The following is a 17,875-nucleotide window of genomic DNA, read 5'->3' as shown; positions in this document are numbered from 1 at the left end:
TTCAAACACTGCGGACAATTTCGAAATGCCAGTCAGTCTACAACGCATGTCTTTGGACTCGGGGAGGAAACCGGTGTACCCATGGGAAACCCCTGAAGATCGGGAAGGACATGCAAACTCCACACACACAGGGTAGAGGCAGGATTCTACCCCCAACCCGGAGGTGCGACGCAAACGTGCTAACCACTAATCCACCGACTTTATTCAGCATTTTTGGAAAGAGTCTCCAAGAGACCCTCAAGAACAACTGTTTATAGCTGCTACAAGGTTAGTGATAACAGAAGTAAACTTGTTCTCGTTCACCAACATTAAATATAACTATAAACAGATATGAAGTATGATATGTCATGCTTTACTAAATGAATTAACTGAAAATCCTATTTGTCAGCAAAAGGCAATGGTATAAGAGGAATAAAACACTTCAGGATGTGCTCGTATTGGAAAATAAGCACGTGGGAATGGTAACAGTAATTATGCTTTAAGTTGGGCTGCATTGTTGATAATTTTTTCTATAACATCACCCCCTTACGTGTTTTAGTCCTTACAAGTCACACCACAAGAGGGACACAGCAGATCACAATTGGGGGAAAAAAAACAAAAAAAAAAACCCCACACTCAAGGGTGTACTTTGCACAATTACTCCATTTCTGATTTCCCCCAAGTGAATGGAGGAGGAACTTGAGAATGTGAATAACACACAGGGATTAAGAAAGAGTGCATCTAGTCATTAACAGAAGAGGATATGAAACAAGGAAAGGCATGACTGATGTGGAACTGAAACCACAGCCAGACAGCCAGAATAACGCTCATGCTCATGTGAGCCATGTTAGTACGGGGGGGCTGGTCAGGATGGACTTACGGATCTGTAGCTTCGAGGCGGCCAGAGGAAGGCTGAAGTCAGCAGCCGTGAGAAACGCAGCAGCAGGCTGAGAGAGCGGCCCACGTCTCCGCCCATCAGAAGAAAAATGGTGGAGGAGAGCCAGTCGTGACCAGGGTAACCGCCCTGCAGATAACCTCACGCAGCAAGGGTCAAGGAAGTGTCAAGCTCCTTATTCCTGCATGATGACTTATTCCTTCTCTAAATGCATAATACATGCTAAAGACTACAAAGGACAACTCTCCTGGTCAAAAGTTCATGAGGATTTAGAATTTCCAACATTTCATCATATATTTTAGATTTATTTATGTGGGACGATAATCATTAAAAAGGTGCATTAGTTTCGTTTTTTTTTTTTTAATTTCGATATTAGGTCTCTAATGATTCCTGCCCATGCTCCACCCCCAGGATCTATACTGGCCCGTAGAGTGTCTATAAAATGACAAGAATAGGTGCATCCAAACACAAACAAGCATTCCAGTATACCAGACCAGAACCCATTTTCCAAATGGGTTTCTCAGCGACTTAATGCGCTTTTGCTAAGGTCATGCCTTAATCAATTGGTTTAAAAAAAATAAATAAATAAATAAAAATCATGTTCTATATACTCTCCAGGTTATTTGTACAAGTAAGGAATAACAGGAACTCAGTTGAAGCAGGTACGCATATGTCTTATGTTCATTTTGAAGCTTTTTCCCCCTATACTATAGCCGCTACTCTGCCCTGATCCGCACGTTCATTCTTTTTCTGTAAATATTTCAACAATTTAATACGGCGTCAATTTTGAATATACTGCAAAGTGCCTGCTCGCACTCTCCAAAACCTGCTTGATTTATCCTGTCACTATTCTTCTGCACTTCTGTCTCAATTTCTGTGGCTTTCTACTCAAGGTTCCCACATGAATACCCTAAAGACTTAACACAAACAGTTCATGCCCAAGTCCCAGCACTGCATCAGTCTAATCTCACCTTTATACTGTAGATTTGTACCCAAGTGCTGCTGCTGTACTCAAACACTTTCCTGTGCTCATCCCACAACAATTATTCACAATCTGCTCATATTGCACACTTTAGTAGCGTTCGTCTTTACTCTTCCACACCTGAATACTGTAATGATGCATACTCCCACTATCTGGTTTCACCTAGAAGAGGATGTGTTCCGTTTTGAGTCTGTTTCCTCTAAGGTTTCTTCCTCATGTCATTTCGGGGAGTTTTTCCCCCTCATCACTGTCACCTGAGGTTTGCTCATTAGGGTACTAAATCCACATCTGCATTCTGACAATGGCTGTTGGTAAAAGTGCTATACAAACTGAATTGAATTTCCCTTGGTTCCATGATGAAACTAGTGGTGGAATGACACAACATTATTACACAGTGACCATGGTTGGTTTCAATCTGACAAAAGCATTGCTAAGATACAGAGACACATCATGTCTGCTATCAGCTTCAAAAAATCCCAAACTTAATGCCATCTGATTCAACTGTGATAATGATCGGACTGGAATTGTACGCGGAAAAAACGGGTTTCATTCGAGTTCAACGTCGCCCTTTATAATACACTTTATGTACAGGACGTTGTACTTAACACAATAACTGAATCGAAAGAACAAAGAATCATGATATTGTGTCAAGTGGAACAAATGTTATGTTCTTTTTCTTAGTTCTTCTCTTAAAACCCATTCTCAAGAGCATCTGGACATCAAATTTGATGATGACCGGACCAAATTTGCATAATAAATTGTTACAATTCAAGTTTGTGATCATTCCATTACACTAGACTTTGAAACAAGGTCTATAATTATTATACACTGTTCTCTGAATGAATAAATTGCTGATCCGTTTTAGGTGTAGACCGTCACGCACTGTGTGCTAGAGCTGTACTGCGATTGTGAAGTCCAAGACTAATCCAACGCCAGGATTATCCAAGATCAAAGGAAGACCTCAAGATCTAAAAAAATAAAAATACAGTAACAAAAACCATCAAATCCTTTTTCAAGGCTAGTTGGCTTCATTTCATCATTGAATCAACGATTAGTCTGTTTTCTAGAAAAAGGAATTACTTCTCGTCAAACTTTGTGCATGAGAAAAGAAAACATTATTTTTTAACAAACAGACCGAGACGAGTCCAACAACGTTTTGACACTGGACTCGAGTCCTACAGCCCTACTCTACGCATGCACATCTATACACTATAGACTGTATATAAGATAGACCGCATGACGCTTTGATTCCCGGGGTGCCTTTTCAAAGGCAAAAGCTGGGCGAATAAAAGTTTGCCATATTGCCTACACATGCATATTTTCACACTATAGGTGACAAAACTCTCAGCACCGCCGGCTTCTCTTCAGTTTCTATACGGAAGGTCAGAAATCACCCACTCAGCATAGCATTTCACACAGCAGGCAAAACGCATCTCTCATCTGGTAACCATAGTGACAGCTGAGCTCAGCACAGCTAGTACTTATCCAGTGTGTACTGCGCTGTTATTTTAAACCCATAGGCTACATATAGAAACCAGAAAATATTTTACCATACACAAATGCAAGGAGTTATCTTAAGATACGGCTTCACTACGACACGTCAACACAAGTTATCAAGACTATTACGCATTTAACCTCAAACGACGGAAAAAACAACTTTTACGTGGGCTGTGGTTTGTCCGCCAAGTGTACACAGACAAGAAAAGGCAACAAAATTCATTAACAAAAATTAGGAATGGTCTGGAACTGCCATATCGTCCTAAAGTTAATAATGAAATTCCTAATGGTAATGATATGGTAATGAAAATATTGGATGTATAAACTGAATGGATATTTTGTTGCTGGGTTCATGAAAGAATCCTTTGGTCGTGAGCTAAGTTTGGCGGTCTTAAAATGAATAACGTGTCGTGCCCACGGACGGCTAATTTAGAGCCATTGAGACCAAAGGCATCTAACGACAAAGTACCAAAATTTTTGACAAAAATCTTGTCTAACTATTGCTACGACTCGCGTCTAAAATCCACCAATTGGAAGACAGCAAAGGATGACGCAAAGTTTACGGGACAGCTACGGATATGTATTGGGTAATGATGAAACTTAAACAAAACATGCTAAGGCCAGAAAAAATATCCTTATTACCTCAAGCTCAGTCTGAAGAATGTTTCTGTTTAGGCAAGCCCGTCTTTCTCACAAGCCCAGATCGGGAAAAAGTGCATTGTAAGATATTTACATTTAGGCAGCCCTCTTACATACATAGCTGACTGAACCCTAGAATGGCTGTGGCTTTGTAGTTTGTTTGTAGCAAACAGACATGAGGGCTAGAGAGAGCGTTTACTGTTTGATGTGGATGTCCAACACGGCTCACAGAGGATATTCACAGTTGATCTGTGGTGCTATTTCTGCTAGAAGATGAGTCTCTATCACTCGCTAACTCCATAATCACTGCAACACCCACATGAACAAGATGATATGCTTTTAAAAGCTCGCCATTCAATACTTCAAAACATATGAACTCAACTGTGCAGTTAAACTCCAGCAGCAGCCATTTGGGACCGTTCTTGATGTGGTTTTAGTGACTTCTTTGGACCATCTGAAGTTGAATTTAGTGCTAAAAGTGTTTGTGAATTACTGTGAGCCTGGGGGGAAAAAAATCAATTTTTTTTTTAAAAGAAGGACAAACACGCCCGATATATCAAGAGTTTTTCCTCAAATCTGCAACTGTGTTATTCAGTCAGCTACCAAACGAAACAATATAATAATATGAGGAAATATAATATAAAAGCAGGGATTATCATTTCAAGCAACTGTTGCGTTTTTTTGTTTGTTATTCAATAATATATTGGTCCTACAGTATAACAGATTTACGGTGCTGCGAAAAAGTATGATTTCTTCTGTTTCTGTGTTTATCTCGTACTAAATTGTTTCAGAAATTAAAACAAAATCTAAGATAAAACAAAGGCAACCTGAGTAAACACAAAATGCAGTTTTTAAATGATAATGTTATTTATTGAAGCAAAAAAAGTGAACCAATACCACCTGGGCCTGTGTGAAAATGTATTTGCCCCCGTAGTTACTAATTCCCCAACATATGAAACTGCATTCATAATGCGGTTCAGCTGGACTAGACACAACCAGGCCTGATTACTGCAAACCCTGTTCAATCAAATCAACACCTTGAACTTTTTCAGCAGCATGAAGTTGGTTAAAAGGTTTTATCCAGTAACACACTATGCCAAAGTCGAAAGAAATTCCAGAAATGATGAGGAAGAAGGTGATTGAAATACATCAGTCTGGGAAGGGTTACAAAGCTATTTCAAAAGCTCTGGGACTCTAAAGAACCACAGTGAGAGCCGTTATCTCCAAATCTTAAAAATCTACACAGTAGTGAACCTTCCCAGAAGTGGCTGACCTTCCAACATTCCTCCAAGAGCACAGCAACGACTCATCCAACAATTCACAAAAGAGCCAAGGACAACATCGAAGGACCTACAGGCCTCGCGTCAATAAAGATCACTGTTCATGACTCCACTGTCAGAAAGACACTGGGGGAAAATGACATCCATGGAAGAGTGGTGAGGTGAAAACCACCGCTAACCCAGAAGAACATTAAGGATCGTCAGAATTTTGGCAAAACACACCCTGATGATCCTCAAAACCGTTTGGGAGAATGTTCTGTGGATTGATGAGTAGAAAGTGGAATTGTTTGGAAGACAGCGCTCCCGTTACGTCTGCCGAAAACCAAACACAGAATTCCACAGAAACATCATCATACCTACGGTCAAGCATGGAAAATCCTAAAGGAGAATGTCCGGTCTTCAGTCCATGAATTGAAACAAGCGCTACTGGATTATGCAGCAAGACAACGATCCAAAGCATAGGAGTAAATCCTAGTCCTAGAAGTAAGTGAAAGTCTGATCTCCAGTTACCGGAAGCGTTTGGTCGTAGTTATTGTTGCTAAAGGTGGCACAACCAGATTTTAAGTTTAAGGGGGCAATTAGTTTTTCACACTGGTGATAGGAGTTGGATAACTTTTTTGCTTCAATAAGAATAATAATAAAAAAAAATAAATAAAAAAAATAAACTGTACTCTGCGTTTACTCGGGTTGCCTATGTTTTATGCCGTATCTCGTTTGAAGCTCTAAAACTATTTAAATATCCACAAAAACAGAAGAAATCGGAAGAAGAAAAATACCTTTTCACAGCACTGTAAGAGAAACCCACAGTAAAACCTGAGCAGAAAGGATACAGAGATCAGACTGGATTGTGATGCGCTGCTGAGACAGAAACTCCTGACAGTGTTTGATGAGAAGACAGAGATCCTGCTCTGAATCCTCTCTCACTAACTTCAGCAGTAAGCCATACCTACAGAGACATGCACATAAAAGTTAGCAGCTACGCAATGACTCTAAAATATGTTTAAAAGACTTGTCATAGCACTCGGAGTACAAAATGTGTCATAGAGTAAGTCATGTTTCTGGAAGAACAAAGATTCTGGATGAAATTATTATTATTATTATTTTTTAAACATATTCAACTATAGTGAATGCTGTAACTGCCAGCAATTTTTTATTTATTTTTTTAAATTCAGAACAAAATATTGTATTTTTTATCCATTTATAGTTGTATTTAATGTTGTGGAATGTCTGTGATCATGTTGTTCTTTATAGCAATATATTTATAAAAAAAAACAAAAAAAAAACAAAAAAAAAAACACGACATATTTTCATGCTACTGAAAAAAGCACAACGCCCTCCACCAATCAGAAAAAATAAATAAATAAATAACTAAATAAATAAATGAGAAATAAAGAGAGAGTGAGAACAGGTAAAATGTCCATATAAGTAGTGACACAGAAATGATAACGTCTTGGAGAACTACAGTCAGAGCTGCTGTTATGAAAAATTAATCAACACCTTCTGACCAATCAGAATTGAGAATTCAGCAGCACTGTGGTATAAATAGAGGATAATAAGCAGATAGGGGTCCAGGCACCTTTTTTTTTTTTTTTTTTTAAAGAAAATTACTAAATAATTCGCTGCAAGTTTAATTATGCTGCCGGATCTACACAGAAAGGCAATAGATTAGAGCAGAAGCCTGCTGTAATGAATCTGTGATGATCTCATTGCTCATTGTGGAAGCTCTCATGGAGAAACAGCAGATTTTCCTCCTGGGGATGAAACACCGACCTGAGAGCCATGCAGCAGCCCATCTGTTCCACAGGCGTCAGATTGCGAGCCTTTATATCGTGATCCACGACTATAAAAGACAAAGTAAAGAGAAATTACTGCACATTTATGGTGCTATCAACGCCAACCATGCATGCTGCTCACAAAAGCAGAGGCAGTAACGATGCTCAGCTGACAGGATCATCCTCAACGCTTTGTGCAGCACAGAACTGTACAGTCATCTGGGCGACGTCCATTCATCACGGCTAAGAGTGCGCTTAATTGGTTAAATGCCCTTGGTGAGAGGGAAATGAGCCCTCTGATGTGATTATGAAGCCACTCCTCTGTCCTCATTAATATTAGAACAATGGCAGGAGTGCAATGATGACATAACGCAAATGAATGCGTCTGTCTCAGTGCAGTCAGTCAGTCTCAAACAGCCAGTGGTCCAGATAACAGGAGAGCATGGCTTAAAACGCAGCTAAGTGAATTTCCACAGTTATGGCTGGTTAATGTGTATTACCGATTAAGAAATGAAGCAAATACATATTACCAGCGGAGTTAAAAAGGCATGCATGAAAGAAAGACAGAGCAAGTGAGTGGCAGAAAGAATGTATTATAGACAGTCTGTAGTGTGAATGTTAATTAAAATGGAATAATAGATCATCTTTATTTACATATGTCAAAACAATAGCTGGTAACACATTCTATAAAGGTGGTGTGTGTGTGTGTGTGTGTGTGTGTGTGTATGTATATATATATATATATATATATATATATATATATATATATATATATATATATGTATTTATATATATATATATATATATATATATATATATATATATATATACACACACACATATACATATACATATACACACATTATATATATATATATATATATATATATATATATATATATATATATATATATATATATATATATATAATGTGTGTATATGTATATGTGTGTGTGTATATATATATATATATATATATATATATATATATATATATATATATATATATATATATATATATACATATATATATATATATATACACACACACACATATACATATACACACATTATATATATATATATATATATATATATATATATATATATATATATATAAGCACTAATCTCAGACATAATATCACAAAGTTTACAATGTATTATTAAACAATTCTGAAATGCCTTATGAACGAGTTATAGCATCATATGAATGTGTTCACAGTTTACTGTAAATATGACCTCCGCAGAACATGTTACAAGTCTTTCCTATGGAAAAAAAAGAACACTTTTCTACGAATCAATCATTTAAAAGCGCTGATCAGATCATTATTTAAGCAGAAGTTTATAAAGATGTCCAATCTCTAATTCTTCTTTTTTTTTAAAAAAAAAATCCTATTAAAATAATCTATTGTGCTTGTACACTTGCAAGTTTGTGTTTTTTTTTTTTTTTTTTGAGAGAGTTTTTACCTCCCAACCGATCGGGTTGTTATTTAGGGATTTGAGGTTCAAGCAAAAACAACACAAAACAAAACAAAAAACAGGCATGGATGACAATGACGATGATGTAATGTGCGTTGGTTTACTGACACTAGCTGATACCAGCTAGAACTGGAGGATGTTGTTTTGGGAACAGTGTGTACATCATGTGAGGCACTTTTTTTCATATCAGCACAAAAAGTTTTTTTTTTTTTTTTTTCATAAGGAAAGAAAAAAAAAAAAAGGATTGCTAAAATGGATATACATTCACCATCCACTCTCTGTGACTTTGATCATGACATGGATGTTGGTGTCGGATGGGCTCGTTTGAGCATTTCAGAAATGGCTGATTTTTACACGGCTGGGATTCACACACACACGTGGTTGTGTGCGGGGAAACGCCTTGCTGATAAGAGAGGTCAGAGGAAAATGGCTGGATTGGTTCGAGCTGTCATTAAGGATACCGTAACTCATATAATCACTCTTTACAACCGTGGTGAGCAGAAAAGCATCTCAGAGTGCACAAAACATCAAACCTTGAGGTGGGTGAGCTACAAGAGCAGAAGACCACATCAGGTTTTACACCTGTCAGCCAAACTGGACAGGTGAAGATCAGATAAATAAATAAAAAGACTTTTTCCAGTCTTCAACTGTCCAGTTTCGGGTAGTCTGTCCCCATGATCGGTTTGAGGTGTTGTGTGTTCTGAGAACACAGGGGAATGTGTTGTGCTTTGTGGTGGTTAAGATGTTGTACTTCTGATCAGAAGGTTCTGAGCTCACATCCCAGCACTGCCAAGCTGCCACTGTTGGGCCCTTGAGCAAGGCCCTTAACCCTCAACTGCTCAATTGTATAAATGAGATAACTGTAAGTCGCTCTGGATAGGGGCCTCTGCCAAATGCTGTGATGTAATGTAATTTAACGAGATGCTTTTCTATCTCACCATGGTTGTAAAAAGTGCTTATTTGATATCCTTCCTGTCAGCTCAGACCAGTCTGGTCATTTTTCCGCTGTTGCTTACTCAATGTTTTTTGTTTTTCCACACCATTCTGTGTAAACTCTAGAGACTGTTGTGTGTGAAAATCCCAGGAGATCAGTTTCTGAAATACTCAAACCCGCCCATCTGACACCAAAATCCGTGCCACAATCAAAGTCACAGAGATCCCACTTTTCCCCCATTCTGATGTTTGATGTGAACATTACCTGAAGCTCTTGACCTGTATCTGCACCGAGTTGGTGCCACATAATTGGCTGATTAAATAACTGCATAAATGTACATGTGTTCCTAATAAAGTGGCCGGTGATAAAATGTACCGTCCGCTTTATTAGGAACAAAATCCAGTACAATTGGACATTCTGTTTTTTTTTTTAGAAAGGGGGGGGATAAAACTTTCATAAGGATTTACTTATGAAAAGAACTCTTCAGTGTCTTTATTCACTCCTAAGAAAAATTTTATAGCAGAGCACTAAAGAAAAAGGAGCCTGTAACTGACTGGTGATTTCATTTTAATACTGACCTTTATATTCTGCAGGTGGGAAGAAGCAGTGAGGTGGGGAGGAGGAGAGATGCACCACTGCTCTCTCCAGAAGATCGGCTAGCACTACGGAAACAGTCCACAACCTACAGTAAGTCCATATTCAAACCTCATTATAACTGTACTTATAATTCTTTCTAATTTGGTAAAGTTTCTCGGTAAAGAAACTCTAATAAAGCCTCTTATAATGTGCTGATGCGTTGTAATGCAAGTGTCCCTATTCATTATAACACCACGTGCTGTACTTACGAGGAATCATCAGCAACGTAAAAAGAATTACAAGCGCAGTTGTAATGATTTATGAATATGGGCTTCATAGAAAGTGTTACCATGATGTCTTTATTAAAGAAAAAAAAAAATGTTTCCATCTTATCCCAAATGTAGTCAAGACAATTTTGCAATGTCACAATTCGGGAGCTAGAGCTAATATAGATCTGAACATCATCAGCGTAACTATGAAAACTCAGGCCCTGATGGTGACTCATGTGACAATGTGCAGCGTGTAATTGATAAAGAGGACAGTGCCGAGGACACATCTCTGTAGAACACCTTGCGCAATAGGCAAAGTGGAGGATTTGCGGTGTTTGTTTGCCAGCCTGCTGTCCTCTCACACTCTGAGATTTTATTCAGAAATTTCTGACATGGCCAGGAGTCAAGGGAGCCAAGGGAAGGATGGCATACTCTTTCTTTCTCTCTCTCCTGTCAATCACAGAGACACTAGCGAACTGTAGGCTTCTGTGAGCCTTTTCTATGCGGAAGAGTACGGATAGTGCTTTCCTCCTAGCGTATTATACTTCCCTGTGATGCTTCCCTGAGTTCAAAAAGATGTGATTGGCTGGCTTCACGTGTCTCAGAGGAAGCATGTGTTAGCCTTCGAACTCCCTGGCTGTCATGTGAAAGGGATGAACTGGATGGCAAGCCCAAATTTCAACTCATGACCAAATAATTTTTTTTCCCCACAGCGTGTGAGTTTCGTCTGTGATGGCAAAATCGGGCTGTAAATCGCACACAGTAAACCGAGCTTTACTGTGTTAATCTTGGCAACGAGTATGACTGACCCTGTACAACTGCACCATGCTGTATCCTCATACATCGCGTAAATGTCAGCGCTTACCACTTCCTGTAAGAGTGCTGGATTTGTTGGTAATGGCTTTGCACAAGTGTCTCCTGCAGTTCTCCATCCAGTTTTCATCTCTCTCGCCATCTTTAGAGGACGTCAGGAAAGCGCTGACCTCCGAGTCTGTCGAGATTCACAAGCGACACGAGACAAAACTAGTCCTTTTCACATACTCGTGGATTTCTTATTACTTTATGAGGTTTAAAACCAGTCCTGACTTACGAAGGAGGCTACAGTCAATCAACTGAGCCTGACCTTTGATAAGACAAGAAACGCCATGCTCTTTGCCTTACAAATGTTTTGCCAGACAAAACTGAATAAATCAGGAGTTGTGACGCTCAGGAGCTGACTTGCTTCAGCAGTCTTTGGTCGTGTAATGTTGAGACAGCTTTAACTTTGAAATACAGATACGCTGACATGACGGCAGATAAGGGATGAACCGAACGATAAACACGGAAAGAATTTTTTGTAGATATTTTACTACTACTTCTGTATAAATTACGGATATCTACCTCAGGGGTGCTTCACTGATCTACATTCAGAAATGATTTTAAGATAGAGATGTGCCTGCTTAATGTTCCCCTTTTCAAGGAGAAAAATCGACATTGATATATGAATGTGACTCCATACATCAATATCAAAACGCACGGCTGGTGTTATCCCTTTATCGGGATTTAATACCAATTAAACAAAGCCTACCATAGAACGAAAAGTGGCAACTCCGCAATTATGAGTCTGAGCTAGTGATTAGTTTGAAGCCCCATTTGAATCCCAGGACTGAGAATTAAGTCCTCAGCTGCTTGTGAGGGGAACTCTAATCGCAATAAATACACTCTCAAGCTTTGTCCTTCCTAACTGACTCCACCCCTTTGCTGAACTATGCATGCTGTTTTCTTTTTACCTCCCTCTCCCTCTCCCCTTCTGTCGAGCAACACATGATTTTATGGAGATGCCAGTGATCCTGACCCTTTCTGTTCTCCGGACCTGCCTGATCCATCCTGATGCCCTACCTCTGGATGGAGCTCTCATCAACTGGAGGCTACAGCCTTTAGATTGCTTAGGATGGTACCGCTTGGACTGTAATTACCACATGCAGTTTTGCAGTCCTTTAGTGAACAGTGGACTATTTCAACAAACAGACTTCATATAAAAACCATAATGAACTTTCTTTTACTCTCACACTATCCGTTGTGACCCAGATGAGGACGGGTTCCCTTCTGAGTCCGGTTCCTCTCAAGGTTTCTTCCTCAGATCATCTTAGGGAGTTTTTCCTCGCCACCGGCTCGCACAATCGGGATAAATCCACACACTTAAAATCTCTATCCTGTGATTATATCTTTCTGTAAAGCTTCTTTGAGACAATGTCCATTGTTAAAAGCGCTATACAAATAACACTGAATTGAATTGAATTGTTAACAACGTGGTGTAACTGAGCAGCGTTGTTCTGACTGGGAGTGGAGCTCATTTCTGGGCCAGAAAATTTAGACCTGAAATGAAAGAACTGACCAGGGGTGCTTTTCCCTAAAATGATGAATCTTGATGAATAACATACAACTTAACGAAGGACGCATGTTACGTACGAGCTTGTTCTGCATGCGTTTCCAAGAAACCTTCGTTATCAGAGATTTTAACAAATGACTAGTACGTGCTTCTTCTTTACTGACTCCACCCCACCCGAGTCTGGTGGAAAGCAACAGTCAAACGATCGATTCATGGTCCGGAGGTAAATTTTACAAGATGACTCAGCGACATAAACAGCATAAATATATGTCGATAGATGAAGTATTTAAAAATGACGGGCAATAGTCGTAAGCGTAATCAAACATTTACGAAAGTAATTATGTTTTGTTTAGAGGAGATAGGACAAGTTATATTATATTTTAAATGGTCAGGTATGGAGAGAGAAAGCGAGAGAGAGAGAGCGAGAGAGAGAGAGAGAGAGAGAGAAACAGTTTACAGGAAACTATAAGGAAAAATTCATGTTCACAAAGTATCAGCCTCAGATGTGGAACCACATGCGGTATTCTGCTGTTGTAGCCCATCCACCACAAGGTTCAACATGTCGTGCATTCTGAGATGCATTTCAGGGTGTAAAGAGTAGCTATTTGAGTTACTGTAGACGACTTCCTGTCAGCTTGAGCCGATCTGGCCATTCTCCTCTGACCGCAGAGCTTTCACTCATTGGATGTTTAGCCTGTTGTGTGTGGAAAATCCCAGTAGATCAGGCGTTACACTAAAAACCCAAACCAGTCCATCTAACACCAACAACCATGCCATGGTCAGACTGACAGAAATCACATTCCACCCATTCTGATATCTGATGTGGGCATTAACTGAGGCTCTTCATCTGCAGCTATAGCTTTGGAATAGTGGTACACAAAACAACAAGTAAAACAAATACTACACTAAACAAATGAATATTAGACTAAGTAAAACCAAGTGACTAGAGAGAAAAAAAAAAAACAGAAATGGGTGGAAATTAAATCTGCTAGAACACTTATGAAGAAACTAGTGCTTAACCAGTAGCTTCTTACCTTGTTTAGTCCAGGAGGTCTTCGGGATTTCGAGGGTGTAACATGTGGGCACAGGGTAGGATGAGAATATCGGCCATGGGTAGGGATCATTCCCCTGAAAGGAAGATGCACAATAGTTAACAACAATTATTTGCTCCCACTATCACTGTAAATGAATAGAAGCAAAAGCAGTGGAACTACCATGGATAAAATTAGGGGTCAAAGTGAATAAATAGGAAACCATTTATAGGAAAGAAAGCAAAGAAAACAGGCGCCAATCGCTGTATGGTTTAATATCTGATTTAGCTCATATCCGGAAAAATGAGCACTATAACCTTCTGCAGTGCTCTGGAAGGAAGTCTCTTTTCAGATGGGCCACCGATCACATTCATCCGAACCAAGAGGTGGTTTCTCTCCACAGACAGGCCATCGATGACAAACTCACTACAGAACAGTAAAAAGTGTTTTATTTATTTTATTTATTTATTTATTTTTAGAAAAATAGGAAAATAATCGACTCCAGGGTGGTAAGAGTAACTCTGATTTGTGTCAGGCTGCATTGCCCCACCCTGTTATTGATTATTTACCCATAACAGCATGCCCCATTTTATTCCTTCTTTACGACTGTCCATGCTAAAGACTGAAGAGGATTAAGTGTCTAAGAATTCTGCACATACTCTTGACCAGTTGAGGACTCGACCATGTTGTCCTTCTGACTCTGAAGCAGAACGTCTGAGAGTTTATACTGAGACTCCAGGAGCAGAAGAGAGTCCAGGTTACAGCATATTGCACTTAGGAGTCTAAAGGAGGAAACGAGGGAGGGTTTGATCAATTCAAAATAAATAAAGAAAATGAAAAACAAAATGCATGCGTTTGTCTCTAAGGTAATATTGCTGCTAAGATTGTATAGAAGCAAGACCATTGTGCAGTTTTAGAAATCCAAATCAAAGCCAAAGTACTACTTAGAGCTGCAATTTGTTCATTAAAAAAACAACAACAAAAAAAACACACACACAGAAGTAAAATAGATCAGTGAAATGATAAAAGCCTGGACTTTTGGCTTTGAGGACGTTTTATATGAGTGGAAAGTATTAGAGCAACTCTGAATAAGTGTGTGTAGGTGGGTGGTGGGTGCGGGGGTGAGCTGGTGTAGTTGTGGTGAGACTCCGATTTCTCTCTCTCTAATGGATACTAACGATGGCACTGAAGCTTGATTCGAGAGGAGTCTACAGAGTAATCCACCTCTTCACAGAGAGTAAGGCTAAATCAGTGTCCTGGCCATTGCAACAGACGCTAGGAGGATTCTGCAAGCTATAGCACAACACTTGAAATAAAGTACTATATATATATATATATATATATATATATATATATATATATATATATATATATATATATATATATATATATATATATATATATATATATATATATATATATATGAAAAGTATGTTAATTCATGCACTCAATACTCGATCAGGGCTTTGATCCTTTTGCACGGATTAGTGCATCAATGTGGCGTGCCATGGAGTCAATCAGTCTGTGGCACTGCTGAGGTGTTCTGGAAGTCCAGGTTGCTTTGATAGCGGCCTTCAGCTCATCTGTATTGTTGGATCTGGTGTCTTTCATTTACCGCTTGACAATACATGTCAATACAACAGTCAGGAGAGTTTGCTGGCCAACATGGGCAGCAAACCAGTTACTAGTAGTTTTGGCACTGTGGGCAGTGCCAGTTTCCTGCTGGAAAAGGAAATCAGCATCTCCATAAAGCTCATCAGCAGATGGAGGCATGAAGTTCTTTAAAATCACCTGTTAGATGCTGCATCGACTCTCGACTTGAGAAAACACAATGGACCAACACCAGCAGATGACATGGCACCTCAAATCATCACTGACTGTGGAAACTTCACACTGGACTTCAAGCAACTTGGATTCTGTTCCTCTCCACTCTTCCTCCAGACTCTGGGACCTTGATTTCCTAATGAAATGCAGCATTGACTTTCATCTTCCCTGTGATTGAGACTGAGAGATTAAAGCCTCAGGAAACCTTTGCAGGTGTTTTGAGTTAATTATCTGATTAGAGTTCTTCTCAGCTCCACATTTCCGTATTATAACTTCTGGATTGTTGATTTCCGTGCGCTGCAAACCATAATCATCGAGATTAAAACAAAAAAAAGGCTTGAAATATTTCACTTTGTGTAATGAATCTAGAATATATGAAAGTTCCACTTTTTGAATTAAATGACGGAGGAAAAAAATTTACTTTTCCACGATATTCTAATTGTTTGAGATGCACCTGTATACATTGTTGAAATTGTTACCCTGGCTATCAAGAACAAATATTTTTCGGATTTTCAATGTACCCCTTTGAACATACAAATGAGCATGGGTTATTTGGGATCTTAGTTAATCAGGGTGTTAGAATGGAGTGAACTTTTCTTGAGCTTGAACTAATCCTGTGATGCCTTTCTTCAACATGTATTGATTTAACTTGTCTTTGTTATTTGCTTTAAGCTATCTGTTATCTAAGTATCAGTCACTTTCTAGTTGTATATTCTGCATAATTCACTGCGTACTCTACAGTAATTTTAACACAAAAATCTTTGCAAGTGAGCGTATTTTGAAGGCAATCATACAAGCTGCATAATCACACAGTTTAGTTGACTGGGTTATTTGATAGCCCTCGTCCTCAATATCTTAAACTTCCTCTGGGTCTCACTGGCGCTGAAGATAAGAAACTCAGCAGACAACAACCTGTTTTTACATTCAGAGAAATGTTATGTTGATGTGTGGGAAGGAAAGTATATCGGTGTGAGATGATGAATATCTGAGAGGCGGATTTAGACCTGACACCTCCAGTGTAACGACACATTCAGTCGCTGAGTCAGACGTGACGGGTGGGATACAACCCTGCGAGCCCTTTACCAGCCTACAGCTTCCTCATGTGTTACTGTATTCATGTTTCAAATTCCAGTCATTTGGATTATTTTAAAGATAAATAAGAGCATTCATGCATTATTTCAGCTGGATCATTATCTGACAAGACAAAGCAATGATACTCAGCATTCAAAAGAACAGGACTTAACAAAAAAGTAGGGAATAAAAATATTTTCCTTTAGGAAATGGCTAAGTCTTTTTGAGAGGCTGGGACATATTCTAGTTAGGTGGTTAACACCTACTCCCAGGTGAGCTCCAGGGGAGCTGAACACTTCTACTGGGTAAGCTAGACACTCCTTCTAGGTTAACTACCACCATTTTAGGGTCCTCAACATTCTTTCTAGGGAAGATAGGTCCTTCCGTCTGGGGTACCTAATGCACTTAGAAACTGCAGAAACCTACAGTATCTGGGATACTTTGCTCTGCTTCTAGGGTCGCTGTACACCACTTCTTAGGTGGCTAAAATCACTTATTCTCAAGAAGCCAACCATTCTTTTTGAGAGGCAAACACTCCTCTAGAAGAGGTAAACTCCTTCTAGAAGGCTGGACACTCGTTCTGTGATGCTAACATTCCTTCTCGATGGGGCTTACCCTCATTCTGGGGACGTTATACAGACCTTCCTTTAGAGCAGGGGTGGGCAATCTTATCCGGAAAGGGCCGGTGTGGGTGCAGGTTTTCATTCCAACCAAGCAGGAGGCACACCTGATTCCACCTTTTCAATCAGTTGATCTTGGCTTTCAATAGATTCAGGTGTGGCTTCTACTTGGTTGGAATGAAAACCTGCTCCCACACCGGCCCTTTCTGGATAAGATTGCCCACCCCTGCTTTAGAGAAAGCAAAAACCCTCCTTCTGGGGAGGCTTAATCCCCCATCTGGCCTACCCAACAATCATTCAGGGGAAGATAAACTTCCTTCTGAGGAGGCTTAATCCCCAATCTGGGTTACCCAACAATCATTCAGGGTAAGAGAAAGCCTTCTTCTTAGGAGGCTTAACACCCCATCTGGGTTACCCAACAATCATTCGGGGGAAGGCTCACCCCTCCTCGGGTACTTAACATTGATTCTGGGGAAGCAACCCCCCTGGTGTAACACTCCTTCATTGAGGATGAGCAAAACTCTTGAGTGGCTAACAGTCCACCTAAGGAGGGATTCTGTGTAAAACACACCCTCCAGCAAAACACTTTTGGGATGACGGAGTCCTCTTTCTGAGTAGGCCAAATACTACTTCCAGATGAACGCTCCCATCTATGGAGA

At 39.5% G+C, this 17,875-nt stretch overlaps 1 protein-coding gene across 2 annotated transcripts in view; it reads right to left on the bottom strand.

Annotated features, from left to right (window-relative positions):
- The window catches only part of tbc1d32 (TBC1 domain family, member 32), a 51,735-nt gene that overhangs the window by 9,950 nt on the left and 23,910 nt on the right, over positions 1-17,875 (bottom strand). Inside the window, exons 24-31 of one of the 2 annotated variants that reach the window (XM_017456526.3) lie at positions 14,361-14,483; positions 14,019-14,127; positions 13,705-13,798; positions 11,168-11,293; positions 10,036-10,119; positions 7,043-7,112; positions 6,103-6,218; positions 860-1,014 (exon numbers count right to left, since the gene is read on the bottom strand). In XM_017456526.3, coding sequence (XP_017312015.2) covers positions 860-1,014; positions 6,103-6,218; positions 7,043-7,112; positions 10,036-10,119; positions 11,168-11,293; positions 13,705-13,798; positions 14,019-14,127; positions 14,361-14,483 — 877 coding nt within the window. The remainder of the gene's footprint in view (positions 1-859; positions 1,015-6,102; positions 6,219-7,042; positions 7,113-10,035; positions 10,120-11,167; positions 11,294-13,704; positions 13,799-14,018; positions 14,128-14,360; positions 14,484-17,875) is intronic. The other variant, XM_017456529.3, reaches the window with a different exon arrangement.

Source organism: Ictalurus punctatus, chromosome 25, assembly GCF_001660625.3.
Source record: "Ictalurus punctatus breed USDA103 chromosome 25, Coco_2.0, whole genome shotgun sequence".
Lineage (NCBI taxonomy): Eukaryota > Metazoa > Chordata > Actinopteri > Siluriformes > Ictaluridae > Ictalurus > Ictalurus punctatus.
Note: the sequence above shows the minus strand (reverse complement) of the source record. Positions and strands in the feature narration are given on the sequence as shown.